Raw genomic sequence first — 27,091 nt, 5'->3', positions numbered from 1 at the left:
AATTGAGTTGAGACTTGTGAAAGTCTCATTAAGACATCGTCAAGCTCCAGAAGAAACCTCACGCAGTGCGTTTAGACACCACTGAGACTGCAAGCATCCCGGAGGCTGTCTCTTCTCCAGCTGGAGGGCAAAATTGTCTGTGTACAGGTATATTTGTTTTTTGTTCAGTTTTTTTTTTGGGTGGGGGGGATGGGGTTCTTCTGAAGTGTGTAATTGTGCATCAGATTCACAGGTCTGTAAAGCACCATCTGCTTTCACAGCATTTGGTCAATCAAAAGCTTCTGAGGTTCACTGCTGCCACTATGTGTGAAAAACTATTAGGATAGGAACACCTGTTTATTGTCTCGGCAGCAGCTGCTTTAATGGATAGAGGTTAGGAGATATCACAAGCCATGGGGCTTGAATTGGGTCTCTACTCTCTACATAGGCAGTTAAATGTGTTCAAGGAGTGTTTCTATGGAGGACCAAAAGTGCCAACATTCAATAAATGAATACACCTTTAAATAATTAAATCTTGATTAGTGCCTGATTTTTGGATACTGATGATATCCAAATCATATCAATTATGAGGGAGATGCTACAGGTTATTAGTGCAGTAGCGGTGGGTAGATAGTGGTGCACCGTGGGCGCCAGGCGTCAGTAAATGAAAGTCATATTTACCATATATTGCAATATGAAAAGATCGCCAAAGCCCTCCGGAGCAGCTTTCAGAAAATTGAAGGAAAACGGAAGCGGAGAAGAGATCGCAAAATAGAGGTATGTCTTTCTTCTATCGTTAAAAACCCCCCAGTCATAAACACTGTTTTACTTTTTGTTTGTAGGCCTGCTAGCTCACAGGCGAAGATTAAATGAAGCACAGTTACCAAATAATACTGCTGTATTGAAGACTACACTAAACAAGGCTGCGCTACTGTTAGCTAGCTATAGTAACTCACCGGCATTAGCAGGTAGCAGGTAACAGTCGTGTAAACAATGACCGCGAGACTCAAGGTGCATGCAAATGCAGTCGGACAGTTCAAACTCAGAAAAAAAGTCTATTAATGCATTAAACGTTAAAATTTGCAAATATCTAATCAATAGAAGCTCACATATCAAGAAAACTGATGGGGGTGAAATATCACTTTGCTATTTTACTTAATTACAATATATGGTGCATCAAGACACTAATACCTAATCAAATAACAAGGCTTCGATCCTCCATTCTAGTAGTTGGTATGTCAATGAATCAAAATAAAAGAATGAACCTGCCTTTCTTGTATATAATTCTTGTCACATTTACCGACAAAAGAGCGCCTTTACATTAGTCCCCATTTCATTAAACAAAACACAGAAAAATAATCATATTCAGAGTTATAGTGCTGTTTCGTCATCATCTGAGCTTTAATGAGTTTCCACATACCCACTGCAATGTGCTCACGTGCCCCCGGTTGATTGATGATGATTCTAGGCAGGCTGTGAAGCTTTGTTTTTCCAAAGGGGAAGAGAGTTTGGAGGCCTCACTATAAGAGCTGGACCGTCTGTGTTGAACAAAATATTTTTCATCAAGCGCAATGTCCTCTTTTAAAGTTACATAAAATAATTGAGCTGTTTTGCCAGCCGCTGCTTGTTGCAGACAGTTCTTGTTACAGTAAAATATTTAGCAAAAATATTATATCTTGAGTCACTGTGAATTGTTTTGTCATATGAAACTATGGCAAGCAAATTGAGATGACTATATATATATATATATATATATATATATATATATATATTAGAGCTGTTAAACGATAATTTTTTTTAATCAGATTAATTACATCTTAGAATTTTGATTAATCACAATTAATCGCTTAATAAAAGAAAGGCTTTTTTATCAAAAAAAAATCCCGCCAAATTTGTAGAGCACTGGTTATGTGTTCATTCTTTTGACATTTAATGTTATGAGGACATCCTCAACATTTTTTGATCCACTGCACACGCTCTTCCTCCTCTTTTTCTAATCAGTTAATTACTTGCAGAATTTAAAATAGAAAAAAAATATCCTAATATTTTGACATGAACACATATTCTAGATGTGATACGCAAACATTTATTAAATGCTTTACTTTAATGCATGTAATTATGATTATTGCTAAAACACAACCAGCCTCAGTGTGGAGACCTTCTGGGATTTAATCTATGTTGCTGAGGCCTTTCTGTTTGGAGATTGCATATTCTGCTTGAGTCAGTTTTATTGGAGTTCCGGAGTTTGACTTTTCAAATACAGGCATTGTACGTAAATTGATGACTCTAAAATTTTAAATAAAAAAGTCAAAATTGCACATTATGGTGCGATTTTGTGAATGTGTTTTCAATTGGATGTCTTCATATTCCTCGAATCAACTGAGGACCAGTCCAGGGTGTACCCTACCAGCCAGGATAGATCACCCATGAACCTGAACAGGATAAACAATAGAAAATAATAGATGGAGCATGACTCTTTCTTTTACAAGAGGTCTGAAAACCAAGCAGGCTGGCTGATTACTGGCCTATAAATGTTGTCCAAAAGGCATCCTGGTTTTAAAGGCATCATGAAAAGCTTCACACTATAACTTTAGTAGAAAAATAAAACAAGCAAGAGTTTCCTGTGATTACTTTGAACATATAATAAAGTGTGTTATATCGAGACCAGATTTTCTTTTAAAACGGTGCTCAATATAACACTAGAATTGCACAAAATATAATTTGACACCATGGCCTTGGGATTTTATTTATTTTATTTTTTTTATACTCGTACTCTAAAATGCACCAAATGCTACAATTGAACATATGTTAACATCATTTTAATACAAGTGCAAATAACAAAATTAATTTGATTCCAATTAGAACCAAAGAGACTTTTGTTCATTGTCTTACAAGTTTAAAAGTAGTTTAATGCTGTAATATTAATTTGTTAAAACAGTTAAAACACTCTCTTAACTTTAATGACAAGGCAGAGGTCAAAATGTAGATGTAGTGAAAGGCCCATTGTACAATAGTCAAAGTACTGTAACTTGCAATGCGTCACACTCTTGAAATAATGGTTTAAGTCATATTACAAAATAAATGAATAAATAAATAATTGTATTTGCTTTTCTCAGGATGCTGGCCAAGCCATAAGTGTTCAAATCGGCTACATCTTTAGTTATACAGGTGATTCAATTTTACCGCTGAAATAATATGAATAATGGATGGATGGATAATAAGTATTTGGTTTAGTATCTCATGCTTTCTGGGGAAAAAAGGAGTCAGGCCAATTTTTAACGAGGGTGATGAAAATCAAGTTAACTACTAATAATATAGAATGCTAACAAAGTAACACTCAGAGCTGTCAACACTCACACATATTTGTGAGGCTCACGCATTTCTCTCCAGTGTCACACTCACACGCTTTAATATCTCACGCTAAGAAAAAGTACCACTGGAAAAAAAAGGTTTTGTCATTGTTGAAAATGGGGCTGTGTTGTTTGTTTCGGCACTGTAATTGTTTCTACTGTCAGTTAAGCCACCAGTTACATTGACTTGTGCTCAAACCCGCTTCCCTTTTGCACGCGCTCTGCTGTTATTTCTTGCTATCGCTCAACTAGTTATGTCTCAAAGAGTTGAGCTTGTACCTAAAGTGAGTAACTGAGTACCTGAGAACTTGTATTATATAGTTGCCCTCTTTATTTGCTACTACTATGAGTGACATGCTTGTGTGTACAAACTCCCGTTTTATTCGGCTTTGTATTCAGGGCTGAGCACCTGGAAAATGGGGAGTTGTTGCACTTTTGGTTCATCTTCATGTCACTTCATTGCTGCTGGATTACAGCAGTGAGTCAAGGCTAAAGCTGTCATGGGGGGGCCTTATTGTAAAACAACAAAAACTACAGGAGACAATCAAGAACTTCTTTAAAGGAGCTTGTCGTGTTTGCCGAGAAGCGTTACATGAGCTCGGACGGCATGTCGAAGTGAATCCGTGTCTGCTGGGTCCATGTTTAGGCCAGAACGTACTGTTACGGGTGTGGCTGGCTTAGGACCCAGGAGCAGACACAAACATTAAGTAACAACAAAATGGTTCTGTTAGTTTTTATGCGTTTTAGTTATTTCATAAATGCTTAGTTTTAGTTTAGTTATAGTTAGTTTCAGTATTAGTTTTAGTTTAAAAAAAATTTGGATACTTGTGCGCAATATTTAAAAAAACACCATGGGAGCAACGTCATCTGAAGGTATATTTTCTATTGGTTGCTGCTAGATGACCAAAGACTAAAACAAAGGACATTTCTGCTATAATTATAGTTAGTTTTAAGTAATTTTGTAAACAGAAAATGGAGTTTCAGTTAGTTTTTGTTTTTTAAAAAGCATTTTCGTTTTTATTTTATTTCGTCAACGAAATTGTTTTTTGAATTTTAGTTTTTGTTTTTTTGTTAGTTTTAGTTAACTAAAATAACTTTGCTCTATACTGCCTTTTCATTTTATGAACAGTGTCCCATTAAACACCAACGAATCCTCACATTAGACTATAGGTACGCTACGTATATTTCTCATACGTTTTTTTTTTTGCCACTTTATAAAGTCGCAAATTTGTCACTTTATAAAGTGCTCATCTTGCGAACATCTCCAGACCAATTAAGCTCAGAAATCAGGTCTAGGGCCGCTCCCTATATGCAGAGTACACAGGCACAGCGTAGGGCACCATCGTTTATGGGGGACCTCGATTTACGTGATGGGACGCATTGTGACATCATTGAGTGTGCACACTCTAACATGCACTTAATATGTTTAAATATCCGTTACTAACCCTCACCCCAACTCCCTACCCCGGACCAACCGACCATTATCTCACTCCAAGGTTTGGTCAAAAGTTGACAGCCTTGGGAGCCTAACACTACTTTTGACGAGTTACCTGTAAGCTTGCTAACATTAGCATATAACATTGGCAGCCAACTTCATTGCCTCATTTCTTGGGTGATATTATCTCATGTCACGGTGATGGCTTCAGACACCAGTGTGTCTGCAGCATCCACTTCTAAGTGCCTACACAGGGAGAAACACTGCAGAGTATATTGTAACAGAGAGGCGTTAGCTCTACCAGAATCAACTGCCTGTCCTTTGCTCACACCTCTCAACATTCATCCATCCATCTATTTTCTTAAACGCTCATTTCTCACAAGGGTCGCGGGGGGCACTGGAGCCTATCCCAGCTGGCTTCGGGCAATAGGCAGGGTACACCCTGAACTGGTTTCCAGCCAATTGCAGGGCACACAGAGACGAACAACCATTCACACTCACAATCACATCTAGGGACAATTTTAGCGTGTTCAATGAACCTGCCATGCATGTCTTTAGAATGTGGGAGGAAACCGGAGTACCCGGAGAAAACCCACACAGGCACGGGGAGAACCTGCAAACTCCACCTAGGAAGGTCGAAGCCCGGACCCTCTCAACATTCTTGTCAGGAAAATGAAGAGAATCTTGTGGATGCAATCCTCTCACTTCAGATTTAATTCCTCCACAACACAGGCTGTTATTGTAAGTTATACTTAAGCTCAAGAATAAATATATTTCCTACGTATTTTGTGGTGGAATGCAGAACGTGAATTTGGATGTACTGTAAAATTTAATTTGTCATGTTGTGGTGTCTTCAGTATTTTTGTAGCAATAATAACAACAGCAATTAATGTACCTTAGAGTACTATTTCAGGTTATACTGCATTGAGGAAAATGCTATCTCTTATAAATTAAGGAGTCAAAAAACGTATTTTCAATGCTGTTTTTTCTCTAGTACACTCGGTATAGGTGAAAACATCCAGACAACCGTTATAAGCACCTTTGTGTTACTGTTTTATACATTGCACTGTATTTAAAAGTCCAATGACCTCAGGGTATTATCATTGGTAATATTTTGAATAATCTAGTCTTGGATGCGCTTGCTGAATAATGGAGAAATATTATTATTTTTTTACTGGCTACTCAAATTACTGCATCAGCACTTTCTGCAGGAGGAAGATGTTTCTTTGCTGGATTAGAATGTGGGACATGTTTTGATGTAATGGATTCCAATGTATAGTTGGAGACTATGTATCATTTTTTTATTGCAGGTTTTACAGTGAATGTTTTTTTAAACTAGTGTTGTGGGGCCATAATTCAGGCTGCATATTGGAAAACCGATGAGTCTGTGCCATTTGTGAAATACAGTCTGTTCAGGGAGGAGATGGTATGAATTGGATGGTTGGTGAGTCTTACTGATTGTCACTAGCAATGTGTCATTATATATATATATATATATATATATATATATATATATATATATATATATATATATATATATATATATATATATATATATATACATATATATACACACACATACGCACACACACACCCCCACACACACACAGTACAGGCCAAAAGTTTGGACGCACTTTCTTCAGTGCATTTGCTTTATTCTCTTGGCTGGTTACTTTGTAGATTCTCACTGAAGGTATCAAAACTAGGTATGAACTGATGTGGAATTATGTACTTAACAAAAAAAGTGAAATAACTGAAAACATGTTTCATATTATAGATTCTTTAAAATAGCCATCCTTACACTCACACTCACACACACACACCAACATATATATATATATATTTATATATATATACACACAAACAAAAACATACTTACGATTATAAACAATAAAACAATACTTAAATGATAATAACAAAAATAATTCACAATAATTCCGTGACAATATTTGATCTGTTTATTCTTTCACTTTTAACTGGACAATACAAGATATAACTGACCAATAACCACAAAACCGAAATGCAGCCAAGGTTATTTTCAGATCATGCAATCATGGCCATTGTATTGTCCTGTATGTATTAACGGGGGAAAAAAGCAGACAGTGCAGCGCCACTCAAGTGTAAAATACTTCCATATGCTGATTTTTGTGCCGATGCAAATCTCGATGCGCTTGTTTGGTAATTTGGTTAATCTCTCTGTGTCATACTGGGCGTTCCAGGGTACCAAGTGTGTTTCTTTAGACATGCACCTAATAATTTGGTGTCTGAAAGTGGACTAAACTTAACACCTGCTGGAACCAGGTCTAACTATTGGCACAGGGAATGGAACACAATTTTGCTGAATTTGATCGCGATGGATGGAGATTGTGAGCTCCGTGGACATGTGCGGTGTACTTGCACTGGGCAAGAAAATTAATCCCATAATTTTAAGGTTAATGCCTGGGGCACCGCACCAGTGAGTGGTTAAGAATTGATAGACCTATCTAATGCAGTAAAACATCTCTAACAGATCGACTCAATAATTCAGTATACTGTACTATATTGTGATATGTGAATTTTCAGCTGCCTGATTCAAGCCTGCATCCCACATTCCCCTTTTTTTTTTTCCTTTTTTTTTCTTCTCTTTTTTTTTTATAAATCCCACATTCCTAATGTATGTCGCTCTTTGTTTTCCAGACACTGCCAACCACAACGTATGAGCTTGAGATAATTGCCAAAGACATGGCAGGAAGTGAGGTGGGTCTGACAGGAACAGCCACCGCAACCATTACCATTACAGACAAGAACGACCATGCCCCTGAGTTCACACATCCGCTGGTGAGAAAGACTAATTGCACCCCACAACCACCACCACACATTCACACATTTATTTTTTTTACTTTAAAGGCAAGGCAGAAAAGGCATAAGCAAGATTTTCAGTGACTGGGACGTCAAAATATCATAGAACTCAAGTTAGGTTAGTGAATTTAAGTCCAAGAAGATTACTGTCACGCAGCGAATTGTTGATAGTGTTAAATGATCTATGCAACATTTTGCAGCCTCAAAGTAACTTCCTACACATGTATAGGCTTATTTACACCCACTCAAAGGCATATCTGGAAGACCTTGACCTTCATGTTTGGAACAAAAATAAACTATCCTAAATTACGGCTTAAGGTAAGGCCAACAAGAATCACAGAGTCTGCAAATTATGTATTTGACAAATAAGAAGACATCTTATTAATTGGGTGATATGGGTGCACAGGCAAGATAAGGGAATCATGAGCAAGAGTGGGAGTAAGCGTGCTCTCTGTCAATGGTGTTTTGTTTAATCAGCAGTGCCTCAAGGCATTTGCAAAACAGACTAAATCTGCCTGACGGTCATAATCTTAAATAGATACCTTTCTTTTTTTTTCTTTTTAAGGTCACAATCAATGCTCGTGTTTGCTCCTAATGACGGATGTGCCAATAGCTGCTGTGTACTGCTGCCTGCGCCCCAAGGTGCAGTTGTAGCACTGATGTTGTGAGGTTGTTAATGGAAACGCCCTCAGATGCAATCTGTTTGTGAGACTTATCACACTTTGCCCAAACCAAACCTCCCTTGAAGTCCTCCCATGATGCATTGGGGTGTCGGGGGCACTTGGAAGGAGCACAGTTTAGATGTGAAATGTTACAGCTCAGAGGGCTTAGCAGGGCCGTACAGAGTGCGCCATGTCCATGTCCCAGTTAATGTTCTCATTTCTCACTAGGAAGAGAGCCGGTTAACAGCTTAGAGAAATGGGCCTTTTAAAAATCAAGTGTTTGAAGGCGCTATAAGATCCCTATATAAATCCTTCCACAATTCCCAATGGTTTTCAATCTGCCCATGAATTATAAATGACTTCTCAACTGACCACCAACATAGTGCGAGTGTATCTGCAAGTGTATATCTGTGCAGGATTTGTGTCACCATCCAAGCTTTAACTGTTTAAATTATTCATCGCCTCAATCCAGTAGTGCCTTCTGCAAAATCCTTCTTTCAGATGAATTCTTTGTCGTATTCATTGACATTGCAGGTTCTATTGACCAAATATGAGCTAAAACAAAAAATGTGTATCAGATTATAATGTATGCCAAAGTAACAAGAATGTTCACCTATACTATATACTCTATTGTTATGTTTAGTGCTTGCCTGGATTGTATAGTTTTATATGTGTTGAATATGTTTGTTGCTCACAATGAACCAGTAGATAGTTCCATTTTAGTCTGTTACCACACCAGAGGCTTTGCTCACCTGTATTTTCCTGCGCATAACCTTTCTAACTTAGGATGTTAGGGCCTCGATTCATCAATCTGACGTAAACCAAATGTGACCGACCTGTGGCACCGGGAAACTGATTCAAGTAAACACCGCAACAGACATACACCGACGCCAATTACTAACATGCGTGAGAAGTAATCTCCCTGCATACTATCGGCGGCGGTATTCACTATTCCTTATTGTTAGACAAAGGCAACCGGAAAGCTCTTACGGGGGCGGGATATAAAAACATAAACCAAACATACTCCCGATGCAACACACACCCTCAGGCTCTTTACAGAGCATCATGAAATATAAAAGTAAATCCTACCTGATATATCCAGTTGCGTCTCCATGTCTTGCCATATTTTTGGCTTTCATCACTCCCATCGTCAAACCCTTACAATACCAGTCTCTCTTGAACCTTAGTGATGAGTAAATCTTCTGTTCTTATAATGACGTCCAAATGGGAAGGGTGATAATGTGCTAAATGACCGAAATTGTAAAGGCTTACTGTTCATCCACATTCGTCACGTCCTGTTCTTACCCCATGCGCTGATTCGCTAGCTAACAGTCAATCAATGATCAAATGTCACTACGGGCTGACGCCAATTCAATCCTGCAGAAAACGCCACCCCAAACACTATGCAACGGGATCTGACGTTACCGACGCCCGGACACTTTCCGACTTCCGATGTTGGATTGCTGTATTGAGGCCTTTAGATACCAATACCGTACCGATGCCACGCTGATTGAGCATACTCACTTGGATGTAAAATCATTAATAATAATAATAATAATATATTTAAAGGCGCCTTTCTTAGCACTCAAGGACACCGTACAGTAAGTTAGGGGGGGGGGGGGGGGGGGTAGAAGAGCAGAATGACATTTAAGTTGAGTATGCTGTTTAAAACAGGGTGTTTTGAGTTGGGATTTAAATTGCGTAAAAGAGTCTATGTTTCTGAGTTGAGGTGGTAGTGCTTTCCAGAGGCGGGGAGCATAGTGGCTGAATGCTCTGCTCCCCATGGTGGTAAAACGAGCGGCGGGGAGAGACAGGTGAATGGAGGAAGATTACTATTTTGGTCAGGCACTGCTTAAAAACCTCTGTGAAACAGGAAATGCATGCACCAAACATGTGATCACACATCAGTGAGTGTGCGCTGCATTCAAATTTCTATACTACTATCTGTAAATGGCATCGGCCCGTTATTTGTTAGTACTCGCCGATACCAATGCCAGCATTTTTATGCAGTATCAGGGCCCCTCCCAATACTGGTATCGGCACAACACTACTAAACAGCCACAAAAGGGCGGCCGATATTGGTACTGGGCAACATCATGAGTACCAATACATTAAAATAAGGCTGGTATCAGAAAATATATCAATCCCTGGTATCAGTACTCGCTTATCCCTAATTCTAACCTTTACACCTCTACCTGTCATACCCAATCTGTATTTTTTAATTGTTTTGTTTCATCGTATTTTCCTCCACAATAATATATGGATTCTACTTATTCTTTTCCCCCACTTGCTCGATTTGTATGTCAGCTCTCAGTTAATTCCACACAGTGTCTCACTGTGTCTGTTTCCCTGAGATCCCCATAATAAGATGGTGATGAGCCTTATCCCTCCCGTCACTCAACCTTAATAGCAACCAGACAGATTTTTCCCTCACTCTTGCTCATACCTCTTTCTGCCCACAACACCGCAAAATGGTCTCTTCTATGATGACCTGACAATATGCTTTCCCTGCAATCCATCTGTCCCATGGATAAAGACGTTAGCAGTGATGGATGTAGCACCATGTATGGGGCAGCAGGATGCTCTCAGTGCAGGTCTTTCTTAGGGAAAGGCTAACGGATTTCACGGATTAGTGTGGGGAGTGTGTGATTGCTTCAGTACACACATTACTGTCTCTCTGTGATGTGGGGGCACAGTTGACCAGAAATCATCACACACAAAAAAAGCCAATAGGAAAGGATTTGTGGCCTGTATGTCATTCAAGGTTAACTGTATGAAGCATGGCATGTATTTTCGTGCATGTGTGTGTGTGCACATTATGCCAGGACTATTTATATTCGAGTACTCTTGTCTTTCTGCTACTCGAGTTTAGTTGAAGCTGTGGTTTCAGGGCACTCTGTCGAAAATAGGGATGGAGCAGACATCAGGTTCTGCCCCGGTATTCATATCTTACAGGGCTGATTTGTTCTGTATATACGTATGCTTTTAAGATATGAATGGCAAGTGTGGAGCAAATAGTTCTGAGAAAACCGCCACATGGGATGCAACATGCTGTTATTTAATGCAAAACGTCAGCTTTAAAATTACTTAGCTGCGTAGTGTAGCTTTTTTTTACTTGTTTTATTCCGACTTGAACTTGTTATGAAGGCTGTCATGTCAAATCTGTTTTGCCAAAAGTCACATTCATCGAAAAGCTTTTTATCTAATACAATATAGGAGTCTTCTGTCTCTCTCAATCTGATTGTGTCAGGCTTTGAAGCTTGTACGTCACATGTACGTCAAAAATGCAACAATTTAAAAATCCCTCTTCTGAGTTAATCAAAGTAAAAAGTATTAAACAAATTTCCTTCCATATGGCTGAACAATTTATGTTTTGTACCTCAGTAATATGTGTATTTGCCTCTTTTATTAACAAAGCACATAACCCTCGCTTAAATGCAACCAATACGAGCTGTTGAAGTGTTTTGTGTACAAAACCACAAAGACAAAAAGTTGGCTGCATTCCTCCTCGCAGTGCCTAACCAAGTGACCTCGGATGCTATGGATAAAAGCAGCTCTCTATTTGAAGTCACCACAAAAGAGATGGGGGGCATGAGAATGTTGTGCTGATATAGTTTGCACTGCTTAAAGATGTTAGTATTTCACTTTATGTTCTTGATATATAATATGGTTGTAAAAGTAAATTATTTTGTATGCACCACTTCAGTGGTCAGAGCTTTAAGAGCCATTTTTACTTTAATATTTTATGAGATACACTTGTATGCCCGGTATGCACAAAATATTCCAAGGCATTTTAGTGAGTGTGACTAACTGTTTTAAGCATTTAATAAAGATAGTTTTCTTTGCCAATGAAATGAAAACCATGTTGGAACTAATGTCTCTTCTCATCTACTCGTACTCTCACAATAGCGTGTCAAATGTAAAACGCCCTCACTCTTTCCGTTTCAACCTGACTGTTCAATACATTGATTTTCCCAACAGTCATGTATACAAAACGAAAAACTGCAACCACAAAATCATGATGTGAACCAAACTGTAGATTTTGTGAACTGTTCCACACTTCCAGCCTAACAAACAGATGATCTTACAGCAGTTAGTTACTTCTATCCATCCCTCAATCCCTCACTCTGTTTTTGCATCTTGTTACAAAGTCAAATTGTATTTACTAGGGCTGAGTTTAAAAAAAGAAATTGAATAATCGATATTGAATCGATTTTGTATCGACTGTATTCTTAGAATATATAACATATTATTACCATTGTTCGAATGAACTGTCAAAATGTAATATCTGTTGCTGTAAAAACTAAGGAGGTAGCGCAAAACAACTACGACACAGCTATCCGCCATTGTTGACAGACTTGCAGTTCGCACGCAGTCTTGGGTCATACGCCATTAAACTAGAGGAGTACCCCGCATATATCCTCTTCCAAAAGTGATCGGTTTCAAGCTCCGAAGCGGCGCCGCCATGTGGACGATCTGCCCAAACGGTAAGAAACTTGTGCGGATACATTTAAACGGGCTCTTCCTGTGGACGGGGCCTAAATACAAGCAACGAGAATCACCTGTACAAGACACAAGTGTCTGAGGGAGCTGATTGGTGGCCACGAGGGACAGGGGCTGATGAGAACAGGTGGACACTAAACCATAATGAGACAGACATGAACCAGAAGAAGACAAGACCTAACATGAAACGAAACCAAATACAAACATCAACAACATGGATCATGACAGTAACCCCCAAGGGACAGATTCAAAATGCCCCAAATAAGCATTGACCAAAACTGGTAAGGTGGCAGGGGGCAATGAGGTGGCCATGAGCCTAGCCCATCGGGGCCAGTCTGGTGGGTGTTCAGGATGCCAGACAATTGGCACATGAACTGGCAGGTCAGGCGAACGGCCAAGATGCAGGACCCTAGAGTATTGCAGTGGCCAGGTCTGCGGCTTTGATGGCAGGTCGGACGCCGCCAGAGCAGGGTCGGTTGGTGGCCACAATGCTTGTGCTGCTGGAGCAAGGTCGGGTGGCAGCCGCACGATGTGCGCCGCCGGAACATAAACGCGTGGCAGCCACAGGATGTGTGCCACCAGAACAGGAATGGGTGGCAGCCGCAGGATGTGCGCCGCCGGAGAAGGTTTAGGAGGCGGCTGGAGAACACCTGGTGCTTTGTGGAAGTAGGACTGGGCACAGAACTTGTTCACGGCGGAAGCTAAGTTCTATAAAACATCCCTCGTTTCAGGCAGGGATACAGTACTTTGGGCAGGCAGTCCTCCACCAGGACACACTCGGTTTTTTAGATGGGCTCACTAATCTTGAGTGATGCAACACATGATGGAAACAGCAGCATTAACTCACAAGGATGCATAAAGATATGGCCCCTTCAAAAAAAGATGCGATAGGAAGATTGTTATCATGCAGAAAAATCATGACCGAAAAACACCGCCAAGTCAGTCTCCAGACGTAGTCACACGGCACGCTCAGTTGCCGGCATACTGTTTTATGTTATTGTTTTATATCAAAGGACATAATTTTTTTTGTACAAATATTGACTGTACTTATGACTTTACTGTTGCATTAGTGTAGGTAATTAGTGATAGGCGTGTTCCAACTTGCGTACAAATTCAGCTTATGTCGTAAAAATGTGGTTCTGCGGTATTCATCTTCTCCTCTGTAACTCCAATGTTTGTAAATCCACGTTTGTTGCGGATTGTACTCCTTGAACGGATATTGTGTTTATGTCCTCTGGGCATTAACTGACTGAATGGTTTAAGTGCTTTAAACAAGCATTGGATAAATAAAGAAAAAGATAAAGACAAAATCAATGTTTGTCTCTCCCCAGACAAATGGATGGTTTTCAAAAGGGTGTAGCTTTAAGAAGGTAATCTGTGAAACAACAATACCGTGGGCTGACAACAGATGCATTTATCTTGACTTCGGTTGTGCTGTTGTTAAGTAGGGTGTTTCGTTTTTGAAAGATTACACTGTAAGCTCTGCCGCTATAATGGTGCTGACATTGACGCACAAACACACACGCAGACACACATACAGATGGCTTCTGTGTGTCCTTATCTTTTTAAATTCACATCGTAGGCCTACTCATTGAATTTTGTTGGCAGACTGCTTGGCTATTTAATTGATTGAATCCTCTTGCCAAGCATGATCAGTTGGGAGCATTTTGATTGATAGTGTAAAATGAATTTGCACCAGTATACGAAATTAGTGATGAAGGACACGAGTGTTTACTCTCTTTATGTGTCAATTCATTCAAACGTGATTGATGAACAGCCAATGAAGGATAAAGTATAGCATATAGGTGTCAGTGAAACTAAATAAAAATCACCTTCCGAACTTTTTTTTTTTTTTAAACATGTTTTTATCTGTCGGTGTGGTAATTAGCAGGCTACCTGCAGGAATGTAGAACAACAAGGTCAAAGACACACATCACCCACCAGTAAGAATATTCAGGCACAATATTCCATTATACGTGTATGCTCCCTGAAAAAAACAAAAAAACAAACACCAAATCAGTTGGTAACTAACTGATCAATGTATGCACCAGCTCAGGGCATGTATTTTGTTCAATTCTTCTGCATTATTTATCTATAGTAATTCAAGTATTAATTAAATTAGCATTATTTATCATCTCTCTCTCTCTCTCTCTCTCTCTCTCTCTCTCTCTCTCTCTATATATATATATATATATATATATATATATATATATATATATATATATATATATATATATATATATATATAAACGCTGAGTTTACAATCCACTGTGGTGAATGAAACGTAATTGACACTTTGCTTTACACCTCGTTGCTGTCTGGGCTTGAAGCATGATGAGTGCATATGTAACTGTTGCTCTCCATTATTTTTCAGACTAAATACACAGTGGGTAAAAACAGAACATTCCTATTATATTATACAAGAAATCAATGTGGGTCATTTTTGGCTAGAGGTGTGAGTCAATTAGAATTAATCGTAATTAATCGCATGACTTCAATAATTAACTCACAATTAATCGCATATTAATCGCACATCTCAATATATGTCTAAATTTACAATTACATGTACAATTTTTTTTTCAGATTTGTCATACTCTTGTTAACATACAAGTGGGAAGAAATGTTAACCTAATAGAAACATGGTTGCATTTTTTTGTCATTGATACAGTAATTTTATAACAATTCATATTTTTTTTTTAATGAAATATGTACTGTACTGTAAAAAAACGAGTGTGACATTGATTTGTCATTTTTCTGTGACAACCTAATGCCGTTTGTAAGACAATGGTGACAGCTCACTGCATTTTTCTTTTCATATTAAGAGCTGACTAATTTTTAAAATGAAGTAACTTGTGAAATTCTGCAATTTTTTTAAATTGTAAAAAAACAACTTGATACAAATATATTCATTGTTATTTAATTTCTTACTGCTAAATTGTGTTACAATGACTCCTTTGCACAACTTGAATGCTTTTATTTTGTTAAGTTCAATACGGATGCGCATTGTAAAAATCCAAATAAGGAGCGGTCGTTAATCGAGAGTTAAAAAAAATTGGTGTCGTAAAGGCACTTTAAGTTAATGCGATATTAATGCGATAATTTTGACACCCTTATTTTTGGCCCATTTTTGGAAATCTGGAGCATTAAAACTAAAACTAAGATTTTGTCAAATGTATAAAAAATATTTAAAAAATTAGGTAAATGGTACTTTATTTACCGTATATAGCGCTTTTCCACCTTACTAGGCCCTCAAAACGCTTTGCATTCGATTACTCATTCACCTACTAGTGATGCAGCATCAGGAGCAACTGGAGGTTCAATATGTTACTCAAGGATTCTTTGACGTAGTCACAATGGCGTGAGATCAAACCTACAATCTCTGGGTTGGGAGACGACCACTCTACCAATGAGCCACGCCATCCCCGTAACAATTTAAATGGCAGAATATCATAGTTTTGAGGAATATCTAGAATGTTAAATTATTTCCATTATGACCACCAAGATGTTGCAAAAAATTACCTCTACAGGTCATTTTTGACCTAGGTGTGCTTTTAAGGGTTACTGCGCTGGTCATTATAATGGTTCTTTTGTTTGTTTGTTAAGTCTTGCCAATTCGAGAGTGGAATGTTTTAATGAAAACCCATCATCAGTTTCTGCATCTAGTGTATGTTTCTTGCTTATGGAGATGTTTGTCCTCGTCTCTACAGTTTGAAGCCTATGTATATGAAGGCTCGACTGGTGTGGCTGTCAACCTGACAGTAGATGATAGAGATGACCCAGCGACTGGTGCATGGAGAGCCGTTTACTCCATAATAAATGGAGATCCCACACGAAGCTTTGAGATCCAAACCAACCCAGACAATAATGAGGGAATGCTTTCAGTTGTCAAGGTATATGAATGCTATATCTGTCTCTTGTCATCAAAATTCCCCTGCTTTAACGTTGACTTTTTTAAGCCTCTAGATTACGAAGGCACCGCGCTCCACAAGATCTTCATAAAAGTGGAGAATGAGGACCCTCTGGTTTCTGATGTTGGTTATGGCCCCAGCTCCACAGCAACTGTTCAAGTCAAAGTTTTAGACATTAATGAAGGACCTGTCTTTTTCCCTGACCCGCTGATTGTCACCAGGATGGAAAACATTCCAGTGGAAAGCTTTGTAGCGTCTCTCAATGCCACAGACCCGGATACATTACAGCTACAGAGTGTCAGGTAAGGTATTTCAGTTAAAACTTTTTAAACCAATACTCCAGCATTTGAAGGCAAAATCAACGATTCACATTAGACAATAAGGACATCTATAGACATAGTTTTATCTTTTTTTCATTCTCATTTGAGCTGGTACAGATACAATGAGCTTTTACACTGTTACAAAAAAAATAATTCTCTCAAGTCTACTACTGAAGCAGTGTAATGCAGAGTACTCTTCATTGGTTTCATTGGCTTGCTGGCCTAATGTCTGCTTAATCCTCTTTTTCCACCGTGTAGTTACATTAAATTTAGAAATAGACTTAACTAAACACATGGATAAGATAATGACCTGAGGAAATAAAACCCCTCAAATGTGACTTTACTGCTCAAATAATTGAGGTGAGTTTGTGTGCTATAAAAACGTAGACAGTGTTGGCATCAAGTCCTATATAATGTGGAGTTGCACTAGAGGTTCTGGGAAAGTAAAGATTTGTGTAGTGTACATAAAGGCCTGATTAAGTGGCAGCACCAATTTAATGACATGACCGCATACATTTTAATTTGTCTCAATTTGTCTTGTTTTGAATTCACATTGTGCTCAGTGATGACATATTTTCCAAATCTTTTTTTTTTTTATGTGTCCGGGGGTATGAGGTGTGTGCAGAGGTGGGCATTCCGTCAATATTGACGGAAGGTCCGTCAAACCCTGTATGACGGACGCCCATTTTGTTGACGATTGACAATTGACAGGAAACCTCCAAAAATGGACGAATTCAGCATTGACGTAGTGTCACAATAGCAAAATTTTGACTTCGATACTATACTTGCATAAAATACCTCGACGGCAGTACTGAAACGGTACCAAGACAAAAATCTAAAACATCAGCAAAAGCAGCAAAATTAAAGCTGACAAAATAACTTCAAAATATAATTTTTTTATTAATTCTTAATATCAGGATGTATACGTGTTAATGTATGTAGATACTTTACTGTATATATTTATGTAAATACAGTATGAGCTTTCACATTGCATGCCATATTCTTGAAGTACTGTTTTTGACTGCATTTGATGTCATCCATTTTAAATATTGGTAATACAGTGGCACTACAATGACCCAACGTAACGTTACTTGTGTGTGCATCTCTGCTCTTCTCCATTCCGCTCCCAACTAGTTGAATGCGTAATCAAATACTACAAACTAGGAACAAAATAATTCACACTTGACTTATTTTTTAAGGGAAGTGTCAAAAATGCATCCCGACTTGTCGCTCTGTCAATCATCTGAGCTTTTTCTATGCATACCTGTGGTTTCCTACTGTGTGCCTGTTCATTAAACGCACCTTGGGCCACTGCAGGAGTGATTGTTGCGTTTTCTTCTGATTTTCCGCGATAAACATTTGCTCTTGTTACAAAATGTTTCTAACTCTGAAAATTAATAATCACTCGTGTGTTCTTCATGTGTTTATTGAAAACATGCGTAGGCAGTGCTGTTGCGTGGCTTCCACTCAATGCGTGCACGCTCCTGCTGCAGCGGATATTTTTTTTTACATGGGTAATTACTTTGGCACAACACCTGTTAACGAGGTGGATGGCCATATATTCGGCGTGTTCTTGCCTCAAGCCACAGTAACTTAAAAAAAAAAAAAAAGGCTGGACTTGGAGAAGACATTTCGGCTTGCCATGTCAGCAAAAAAGTTATATGACACTTTGCGCGTCATGCTCCTCAACGAAGAGTGGATGGCCATCGAGCGCTTCAGTGCTAGAAGCCATTTTCCTGTGCCCTCTCGCACACTCTAAAAGAGCCGTGCCGCTTACTTAAGGCGTTTTCCACATATCGGTAGACAGGCAGCCATTCGTGTATGTGTACCTGCCTTTAAAACACAGTTGGCAAGCTGTCTCGTAAAAATGTTTTAAATACTGGTGGTAAAAAAAAATTATACAGAGCCATTTCTTACACCGAAACATTGAAGTACGGTATTGGTACTGGTATCCTGTGCAACGCTACATTGATGAAAGTGGGGTTTTGTCCGTCATTGTAATCGTCAATTCGTCAATGCTGGACGTCCCATTTTGGTGACAGAATGACGAATGACGATTGACAGAACATTGCCAAATACCCATCTTGAATGACAGAAACATTGACGGACGCTCATTTTGCTCCGCAATCGACAAATGACCGATTGACAGTTCTTCTTCAAATATTGACGGTTTGACAATGACGGAAGTGTGTTCCGAGTGTTGACAATTGCCGCATGACGGATGCTCAGAATTCATTGACGCGCCCGTCTCTGAGTGTGTATAATGTGCTTCTAGGTGCTGCTGTTTTGTTGTGAAGGTTGCCTGATTTCAATGACATCAAGCTTGCGTTGACAGGGTATAGGTAATCCGTTTACATTGCATGGTCTGTTGTCTGATTCATATCTAATTTTAATCCATATTTTGGAGAGATCGCATTCTTTTTTTTCTTTCTTCTTTTTTTCCCCAGAGCTCAGTATTGTTCATTTGGTAATTTTACATCATTCGACATGTCATCATCATTGCTCTCTTTTATTTTATTTTTTATTTATTTATTTTATTTTGTATGTGCGTGAGTAAGTGCATGTGCGTGTATATGTGTGTGTGCATGTGTGCGTGCGTGCCTGTGAGTGTGTACTCATTAGTTCACCTAAAACCTATTAAAAATCCCATACCGTTCACCTAAACCGAATACTTCAGAATCCAGCTAGAGTAGTGAGGTTGTCAGGAGACCCGATGAAGGATCAAAGAAAAGAAAGGAAAGTGAAATCCAGCACCGACCAGACATTACCTACCATCCACCGGGTTACCTACCAGAGTCTTTCACCAACCCCAGAAACATCTAAATTCCAACAAATTAGGGAGACCTCAAGAGACCAAAGGAGAGACTGAGGAAAGAAAGGAAGGATAGATGAAGCAGAGTGAGATCCACAGACATCAGCCTCCACCGATTCAACGACTAGAGGAAGAAGCAGATTGTGTTTGAATTTCGATAGATATTCTATCTATCTATACAGTATATAGATAGATATACTGGTGTGGTGGATCTGGCATGCATGAAAACCTCCACTAAAGAGGGGAGCCGTCGACCCTGGCCAGGACAGAGCAAGCCCAACCCCCCAGGGCTCCCCAGGCCAAGGCAGCGCCAAGGGACAACCCCCGGGCCCCGCAGGGGCCACCGACCGGAGAGCAAACCCAGGGGCCAGGAGCGCCCCCCCCCCCACCCCTACACGGCCCACGCCCCCAACCCAACGCAGCAGGCAGGCACCCCACCGGCCCACAGCCCCCACAAACCCCCCGCCCCCATCCATCCCCACCACCCACCACAACCCAGCCCCAGCCGCCCCCAAACCCCCAGACACTCCCCCACCCCCAGAACCCCCCCCAGCCACCCGTAACCCCGCCCCCCTCCCCAACCAAGCCGCCGCCCCCCTCGACCCCACCCCCACCTACCCTAGCCCCCCAGACCCCGACCCCCAAATCCCGGGGACCCCCCGCACCCAGGCATCGGTGCCGGAGAGGGACCGGACAGCGGAGCGGCGAGGGCACCCACGCCCACCCCACCTCCAGCCGCGTGGTGGGACGGAACACCGGGGGCAGAAAGGGAGATGGGAGCACCGGGCTGCACCCCCTAACCCCAGGCCCAGCAGAGAAAGGCCCCGGTTGTCACGCCAGCGTACTTAGTGAAAGCTAACATTGTTACTGAGTTTGCCAGCTCGCCGAATGGCGAACTCTACCCCTACACCATGAATGTGACCCCACCCAGTGTATATACAAGTGTGTGTGTGTGTGTGGTGCATTAAAATTGGGAGCAGGTGAGAGTCCGCATTCTAGTCCGCATTCTAATCTGAGGATATTCGATTTCATTTGCCTTTTACTCTTTACACCACAGTGATGGACTGTACGTGTATATCCCAAATTGTGAAATCAACCCGAATTGTGTCACCTAAGTCGCGTAGCATCAACCCACTCTTAGCCGGATCCTGTTTAACAATGTTACAGGCTTGTTGGATGAAGATCAGCAGTGATATCCCTTGGATTATAATGACAAGGAGAAGTCAAAAGCTAAACTTCCAACTCCTGATTTACATCTAAAGCTTCTAACTGCTGCTAGACACTGAGCAAATGTCAGTGGCGTGGTGTGATTGAACAATGGCATAGCAAAACATAATTTCCATATGAATCAGTCAGGCTCCAGGAGGTTATGCATACCGGCATCTTTCATATTTGAACCATCTGACTTTGCTCTCTCATCTGTGGAATGCATTTCTTCATTTCTCTTATGAGCTTGTTTTTTTTTGTCTCTCCACTTATTGACATTTTACTTGCACCAAAAATGTTGGCATGCCAGAGTTGTGACCTGTCGACAGTTTGAGGACACTGAAAAAGACAGACATGGGGATGGTTGGATGATGGGGAGCGTACACAGAATGAAACAGCAAAACAGTGGAGTCAGTTCTCTTTTAACTGTGCAGCGGTGTCTGCCTCTGCATAAATGTGCAGGTGTGTGCGTGCGTGTGTGTGTGTGTGTGTTTGTGCCAGCGTGCCCCGGGATCTGCAGGTTAAATGCATTTGACACGGAACACAATCCGTCTGAGCCATGGATCACAGTCGATGTCATTCAGAGGCAAAGCACGCACATCTGGGATTTTTCGCGTGTGTATTTTCCATATAAAGAGTATCTTACTGAAATTTGCCCACACCTAGCGTGTTTACTCTGAGAGGTGACCTTATAACCCATCACTGCCTCTTCTTTAGCTTAAATGGCAGTCTGATTAATGGCCTTTTTGGAAGAAAGCACCATAGAATGAATGTTGAAAAAGTGAAACTATTTGTGTACATTTATATAACAGAGTATATTGTATACAAATAACCTACTATATTATTTGATCAATTTAATATCATTTGACTCAGGTGTGTTGGATTAGGGAACCATCTAATACATGCAGGATAGGGGCCCTCGAGGACCGGAGTTGGTGACCCCTGCAACACAATATGTGGGGCAATACACACATCAGTAATCTACACCAAAGCCTGACTTGACTGATCCTCCCAAAGGAACACAAAGTTATTTTACTTTGATTTAATGCCCACTTTGTCACTCTCACAACCTTATAATGACCTAAAATGAAATACAAGTTAATGTAATCCTTTTTCAAATGTAAACCATTCTAGGTTTTGCAGGCATTTGTGTCATCTCTGGAGTGAGCAACTTTTGTGCAAATCTAATTGTTTTGGCCAAAGCACAGCAGATTGGTTTGATGAAGTAGAAAACAATCAAGTGTAAATGTCATCAAGCGCTTTATGCATTTATCAGTTGTGCATGAGAATGTGGGAAATGCATTTCATGGTAGTTTTCCACCTTGAAATGGAGAAAAATTGAGAAAAAGTACACATTTATTAAAGAAGGCTTAAATGTCATGCTTCTCAATTGCCAAGCCAGTGAGCTGTAAAGAAGGAAGAGAATAATTAGATGTGTTAGCAAGAAAGACTGGATACGTTATGTAAGTGCTAATTGATGCGCTATTTTTACAGATTGGTTGCTGGAGCTGAAGTTGAGGTAATAACTTCAAGGGATACTTAACTCCATTGAGCCATTTTCAGCAGTAAAAGTTTTTGTGTAGAATTAATTTGATAACTTCATTGTTTTTTGTGTACAGTTAATACACCATTTACTGTTTGCCATTTACTGTTGACTGAAAATGACATCACAGGTGCGCAGGAAACAGGTAACGACCAATCACAGCTGGGCACGCGTGATGTCATCATCAGTCGACTGCAAGTGGTAAAATGTGTTTTTAAAGCAGGGGTGGGCAAAGTCGGTCCTCGAGGGCCAGAGTCCTGCAGGATTTCCAACACAAGCTGATTCCAATCGACAGGATCGTTATCAGGCTTATGCAGAGCTTGCTGATGAGCTCATCATATATCAGCTGTGTTGGAGAAAGGAAACATCACAAACCTGCAGGACTCCGGCCCTCGAAGACAGAGTGTGCCCACCCCTGTTTTAAAGGTATTAATTGTACATGAAAATAATGAAGTTATCACATACAATATAGACAAAATATTACCTTCTGAAAATGGCTAAATGAGTCAAGTATCCCTTTAACAACACTGTCAAAACATAGAAAGTACTCAGCAATAAAGTTAATTTCTATTTTCTATTTCTGATATGTATTGCCATGGCATGGATGTTGCTATTTCCAAGTAATTATGATAGTTCATATATGAGTAGGTATCATTATCATAACAGTGGCAAAGAGATGACACCCATGTTGTTCAAAAAAATGAATGGGCCATTCATGATTGAAAGAATATTCAGTTTTATACTGATCCCACTAAATTCTTATATTTAGTTGAAATATTTACATATATATTTATACATATATTTATATGTACCCCGCCTACTGCCCGAAGCCAGCTGGGATAGGCTCCAGCAACCCCGCGCGACCCTTGTGAGGACAAGCGGTACAGAAAATGGATGGATGGATGGATGGATGGATATTTACATACTGTATAATGATTAATACATACATATTACTACTGATATTATATAATTGAAGATATAATTTATATAGTTTAAACTATTTTCTGGCATGCAACATTATTGGTCCTGGTGACCCAATTGTGGTTGGAGTTCTTTATCTCGAGCAAAGTATGCGTACAGTATGTTGTTTTCCTGACCTTGCTTTGAAAAATGAGAACATCTCAAGAATCCAGGTCATACATTATTCAGCACCTGTCCACTTTCACTTCTCACTGTGACTATGTGCAAGGTAAAAGACATGGGACTTAAAAGAAGAGCGCAGCAGAACCTTGGATGTCAGCTTGAAGATTCTCAGGTAGCATTTGAGAGCCGTAGGTGAGCGGGGAGAATAGGACAGGCACTGATCCACTGCACTGTAAGGACAAAGCATGTTGTGTGATACATCAACAGTATGAATGGCCGACCAAAAGCTGACCTAGGATGGTCAGACAGTATCTTCCCTTTTCTGTCTTCCAACTGAACAAAAGTTAGGGAGGTTAAATATGTTTTATTAGGCTAGCTAAAAGGGATGTGATGTTTGCAGCAAGTGAACTATCAGCAGGGTTAGGGGAATGGCGGCAGCTGACGACAATTCTAACTGGAGCTCTAGAAAACAGTATTTTCAATGTGCCGCATTATACTTATGCAGATGACATGGAACTTTACATTTCAGTGTCATCACATGACTATAGTCACACACTTTCATTAAGTGTATTCATCAAATAAACATTGGACCAGAATTTTCTTTAGATCAATCCAGACAGAAGTGATTGTTTGTGTCCCCAAAAATGTAAGTCCAAGATCTGCTCTCACCTTGATTCTACGTCATTAAAAGCTCCAGATCATAGGTGTCAAACTCCGGTCCTGGAGGGCCGGATCCTCCAGGTTTTGGATGTTTCCGTTCTCCAACACAGCTGATATATGATCAGCTCATCAGCAAGATCTGCATAAGCCTGATAACGATCCTGCTGATTGGAATCAGCTTGTGTTGGAAGATGGAAACCTCCAAAACCTGCGGAGTACGGCCCTCAAGGACCGGAGTTTGACACCTATGTTCCAGATTAAGCCAGAAATCTTAGTGTAATTATTGCCTCAAGCATGAATTTCAACAACCACTTAAAGAAAATCTAAAAATCTACTATCGGCCTATTACCACATGAAAAATATAGCTCAAATTAAGGAGTTTCTGTCTCAAGAAGACACAGAAAAACTAGTTGTTTTTTTTTCTAGTGGGCTAAATAACTGTAATGGTGTCTTAATAAAAAATCAATGAGGCAGCTGCAGCTAATCTCCATAGACCTTACAAACACCAGGTAGTGGGCCACATCTTATTAAGTGTTTTTAGGATACAATAAAAAGTACTTAAATATAAACGACAATTGGCTTTCAAATGACAGAAATACTTGTCTATTAAATTTTGGAAGTAACTTGCCAAACACACGAGTTAATATAAAATGGTTTTAGAGTGTGCCACGGTTGACAGTTTATAGCCAAAACTGTGTCTACAGTTGCTTTCTTTACAGTACAGTATTAACATTGAGTGTTGTTGGATTGAGCCAACTTTCCACACTCAACTTATTGTGTACGTACATACAACTTTAATATACCAGTAGGTTGACCGATTAGTAAATATTTGGCATTTATTTTATTTTATTGAATCCACTCCCGGGCGCCACGGTGGCTGACTGGTTAGCACGTGGACGAGGACGTGAGATCGAGTCGGGCTTCGGCCTTCCTGGGTGGAGTTTTCTTGTTCTCCCTGTGCTTATGTGTTTTTTTTCCTCCCACATTCCAAAGACATGAATGGCAATTGAACACTCCAAATTGTCCATACGTGTGATTGTGGATGGTTGTTTGTCTCTGTGTGCACTTCGATTGGCTGGTAACCAGTTCAGGGTGGACCGTGCCTACTGCCATCAAAAGCCTGATATGCGCTCTGCGCGGGCGCGAGAGAGTGCTTGGAAGGGAGACTACTGACACATCTGTGAATATACAAAGCTGTTTTGAGTAACAGTGTTAACTTTTTATTTGTGGCGACAGTAGAAATTCATCACACACGTCAATGATGCAACGTCATCTTTAAATGAAGATATCAAGGAGTCTTCCCTCATTTCCCCAAAATATTTCTACCTCTTCCAACTTCGCTACTGTGGCGTTATGAGAGGGTCTCTGCTCTGATTGTAAACACTGATGCAACCAAACTGAGTGAGCGTGAAAACAGTCCACCAATCGGGAGCGGGCGTTCGCACATCTTAATTTGCATAATTTATGCTGGCAAAACACATGAATCCAACTCCTAACACGTCCGCGAAAGGAGTCCACCAGCCCACCAATGAGTAGCGCACATATGGCACTAATAAAGGTCGCTTGCCTCTGCAGCTCGGCTGGTGGTAAAACGTTGCGAGTCGGGTTAATTCCGTGAACACTACAATGTGACGTTGGATTGGGTGTACGTCACTCAACGTGTGTTCTTTGCACATGCGAGTCGCATCACCGGCGCGTTGCGTTCACATTGAAGTCACATTTGTTTTTGCAATGTGAACAGAAAAATCCGAATTGGGCATCACGCCCTGCAGTGTGAACGTAGCCTGAAGCTGTTATGCTCTCTGCGCGGCCGGGAGAGAGTGCTTGGAAGGGAGACTACTGACACGTTTGTTAATATACAAAGCTGTTTTGAGTAACAGTGTTTTTAATTTAATCACACTAGAAACATGAAGCATAAAGTTGGCATGTCTGGCGATAGTAGAAATTCAGCGCTGGAGACGGTTCATCACGAACAGCAAGGACGCAACGTCATCTTCAGTAGACTTCTCAATTAGCTCTTCCAACCTCGCTACTCTGACGACATGAGATGAAAAAATAAGTCAGACGGATTTCTGTTGCTGTTTGTAAACATCACATTCAAAACTGACGCACGAGGAAGCCGAGGACAGCAGCCAACCACGAGCGAGCGTGAAAACAGTCCACCAACCAGGAGCGTGGGCGTTCTCATAGCTGAATTTGCATAATGTATGCAGACAAGACACATGAATCGAACTCCTAACACGTCCATGAAACATGTGCACCAGTCCACCAATCGGTAGCGTCTGTTGGCACAGCTAAATTTGCATATGACACTGATAAAAGTCGCTTGCCTTGGCGGCTTGGCTGGCAATAAAACGTTGCGAGTTGCATTACTTCCGTAACTGAACGTCACTTGACGTGCTCTTTGAGCATGCGAGTCGCATCACAGGCGCGTTGCGTTCACATGAGATGTCGCATTTGTTCTTGTAATGTGAACAGTACATAAAAAGATCGGATTTAACAAAAAATCTGAATTGGGCATCACGCCCTGCAGTGTGAACATAGCCTTAATGTCTGTACATGGCGAATTGTAACCATAACTGCGTTATGATGGAAACTTGATGCCAGCTGAATTATGTATTTTAAGAAAATATTTTGAGAGAATGCGGATGAATGCTGCCAGATGCTCTGAAAGAACGTAATTGTAAGACATTTGTGAATGTCAGCCATCCATCTTGATCACTCGAATGTATCACTTTCTTCACTGGGATAAACACCACTCAACGCAGAGCAATCAATTAAAATCAAACTGC

At 40.2% G+C, this 27,091-nt stretch overlaps 1 protein-coding gene across 2 annotated transcripts in view; it reads left to right on the top strand.

Moving 5' to 3' along the window:
* Positions 1-27,091, top strand: part of cdh13 (cadherin 13, H-cadherin (heart)) — a 361,145-nt gene that overhangs the window by 285,341 nt on the left and 48,713 nt on the right. For both annotated transcript variants that reach the window (XM_086074542.1, XM_086074543.1), the window contains 3 exons: positions 7,441-7,581; positions 16,475-16,657; positions 16,724-16,977. In XM_086074542.1, the coding sequence (XP_085930668.1) occupies positions 7,441-7,581; positions 16,475-16,657; positions 16,724-16,977 (578 nt within the window). The remainder of the gene's footprint in view (positions 1-7,440; positions 7,582-16,474; positions 16,658-16,723; positions 16,978-27,091) is intronic.

The sequence above is a fragment of the Leptonotus elevatus genome, chromosome 4 (assembly GCF_054856555.1).
Source record: "Leptonotus elevatus isolate MCC_2025b chromosome 4, RoL_Lele_1.0, whole genome shotgun sequence".
NCBI lineage: Eukaryota > Metazoa > Chordata > Actinopteri > Syngnathiformes > Syngnathidae > Leptonotus > Leptonotus elevatus.
Note: the sequence above shows the minus strand (reverse complement) of the source record. Positions and strands in the feature narration are given on the sequence as shown.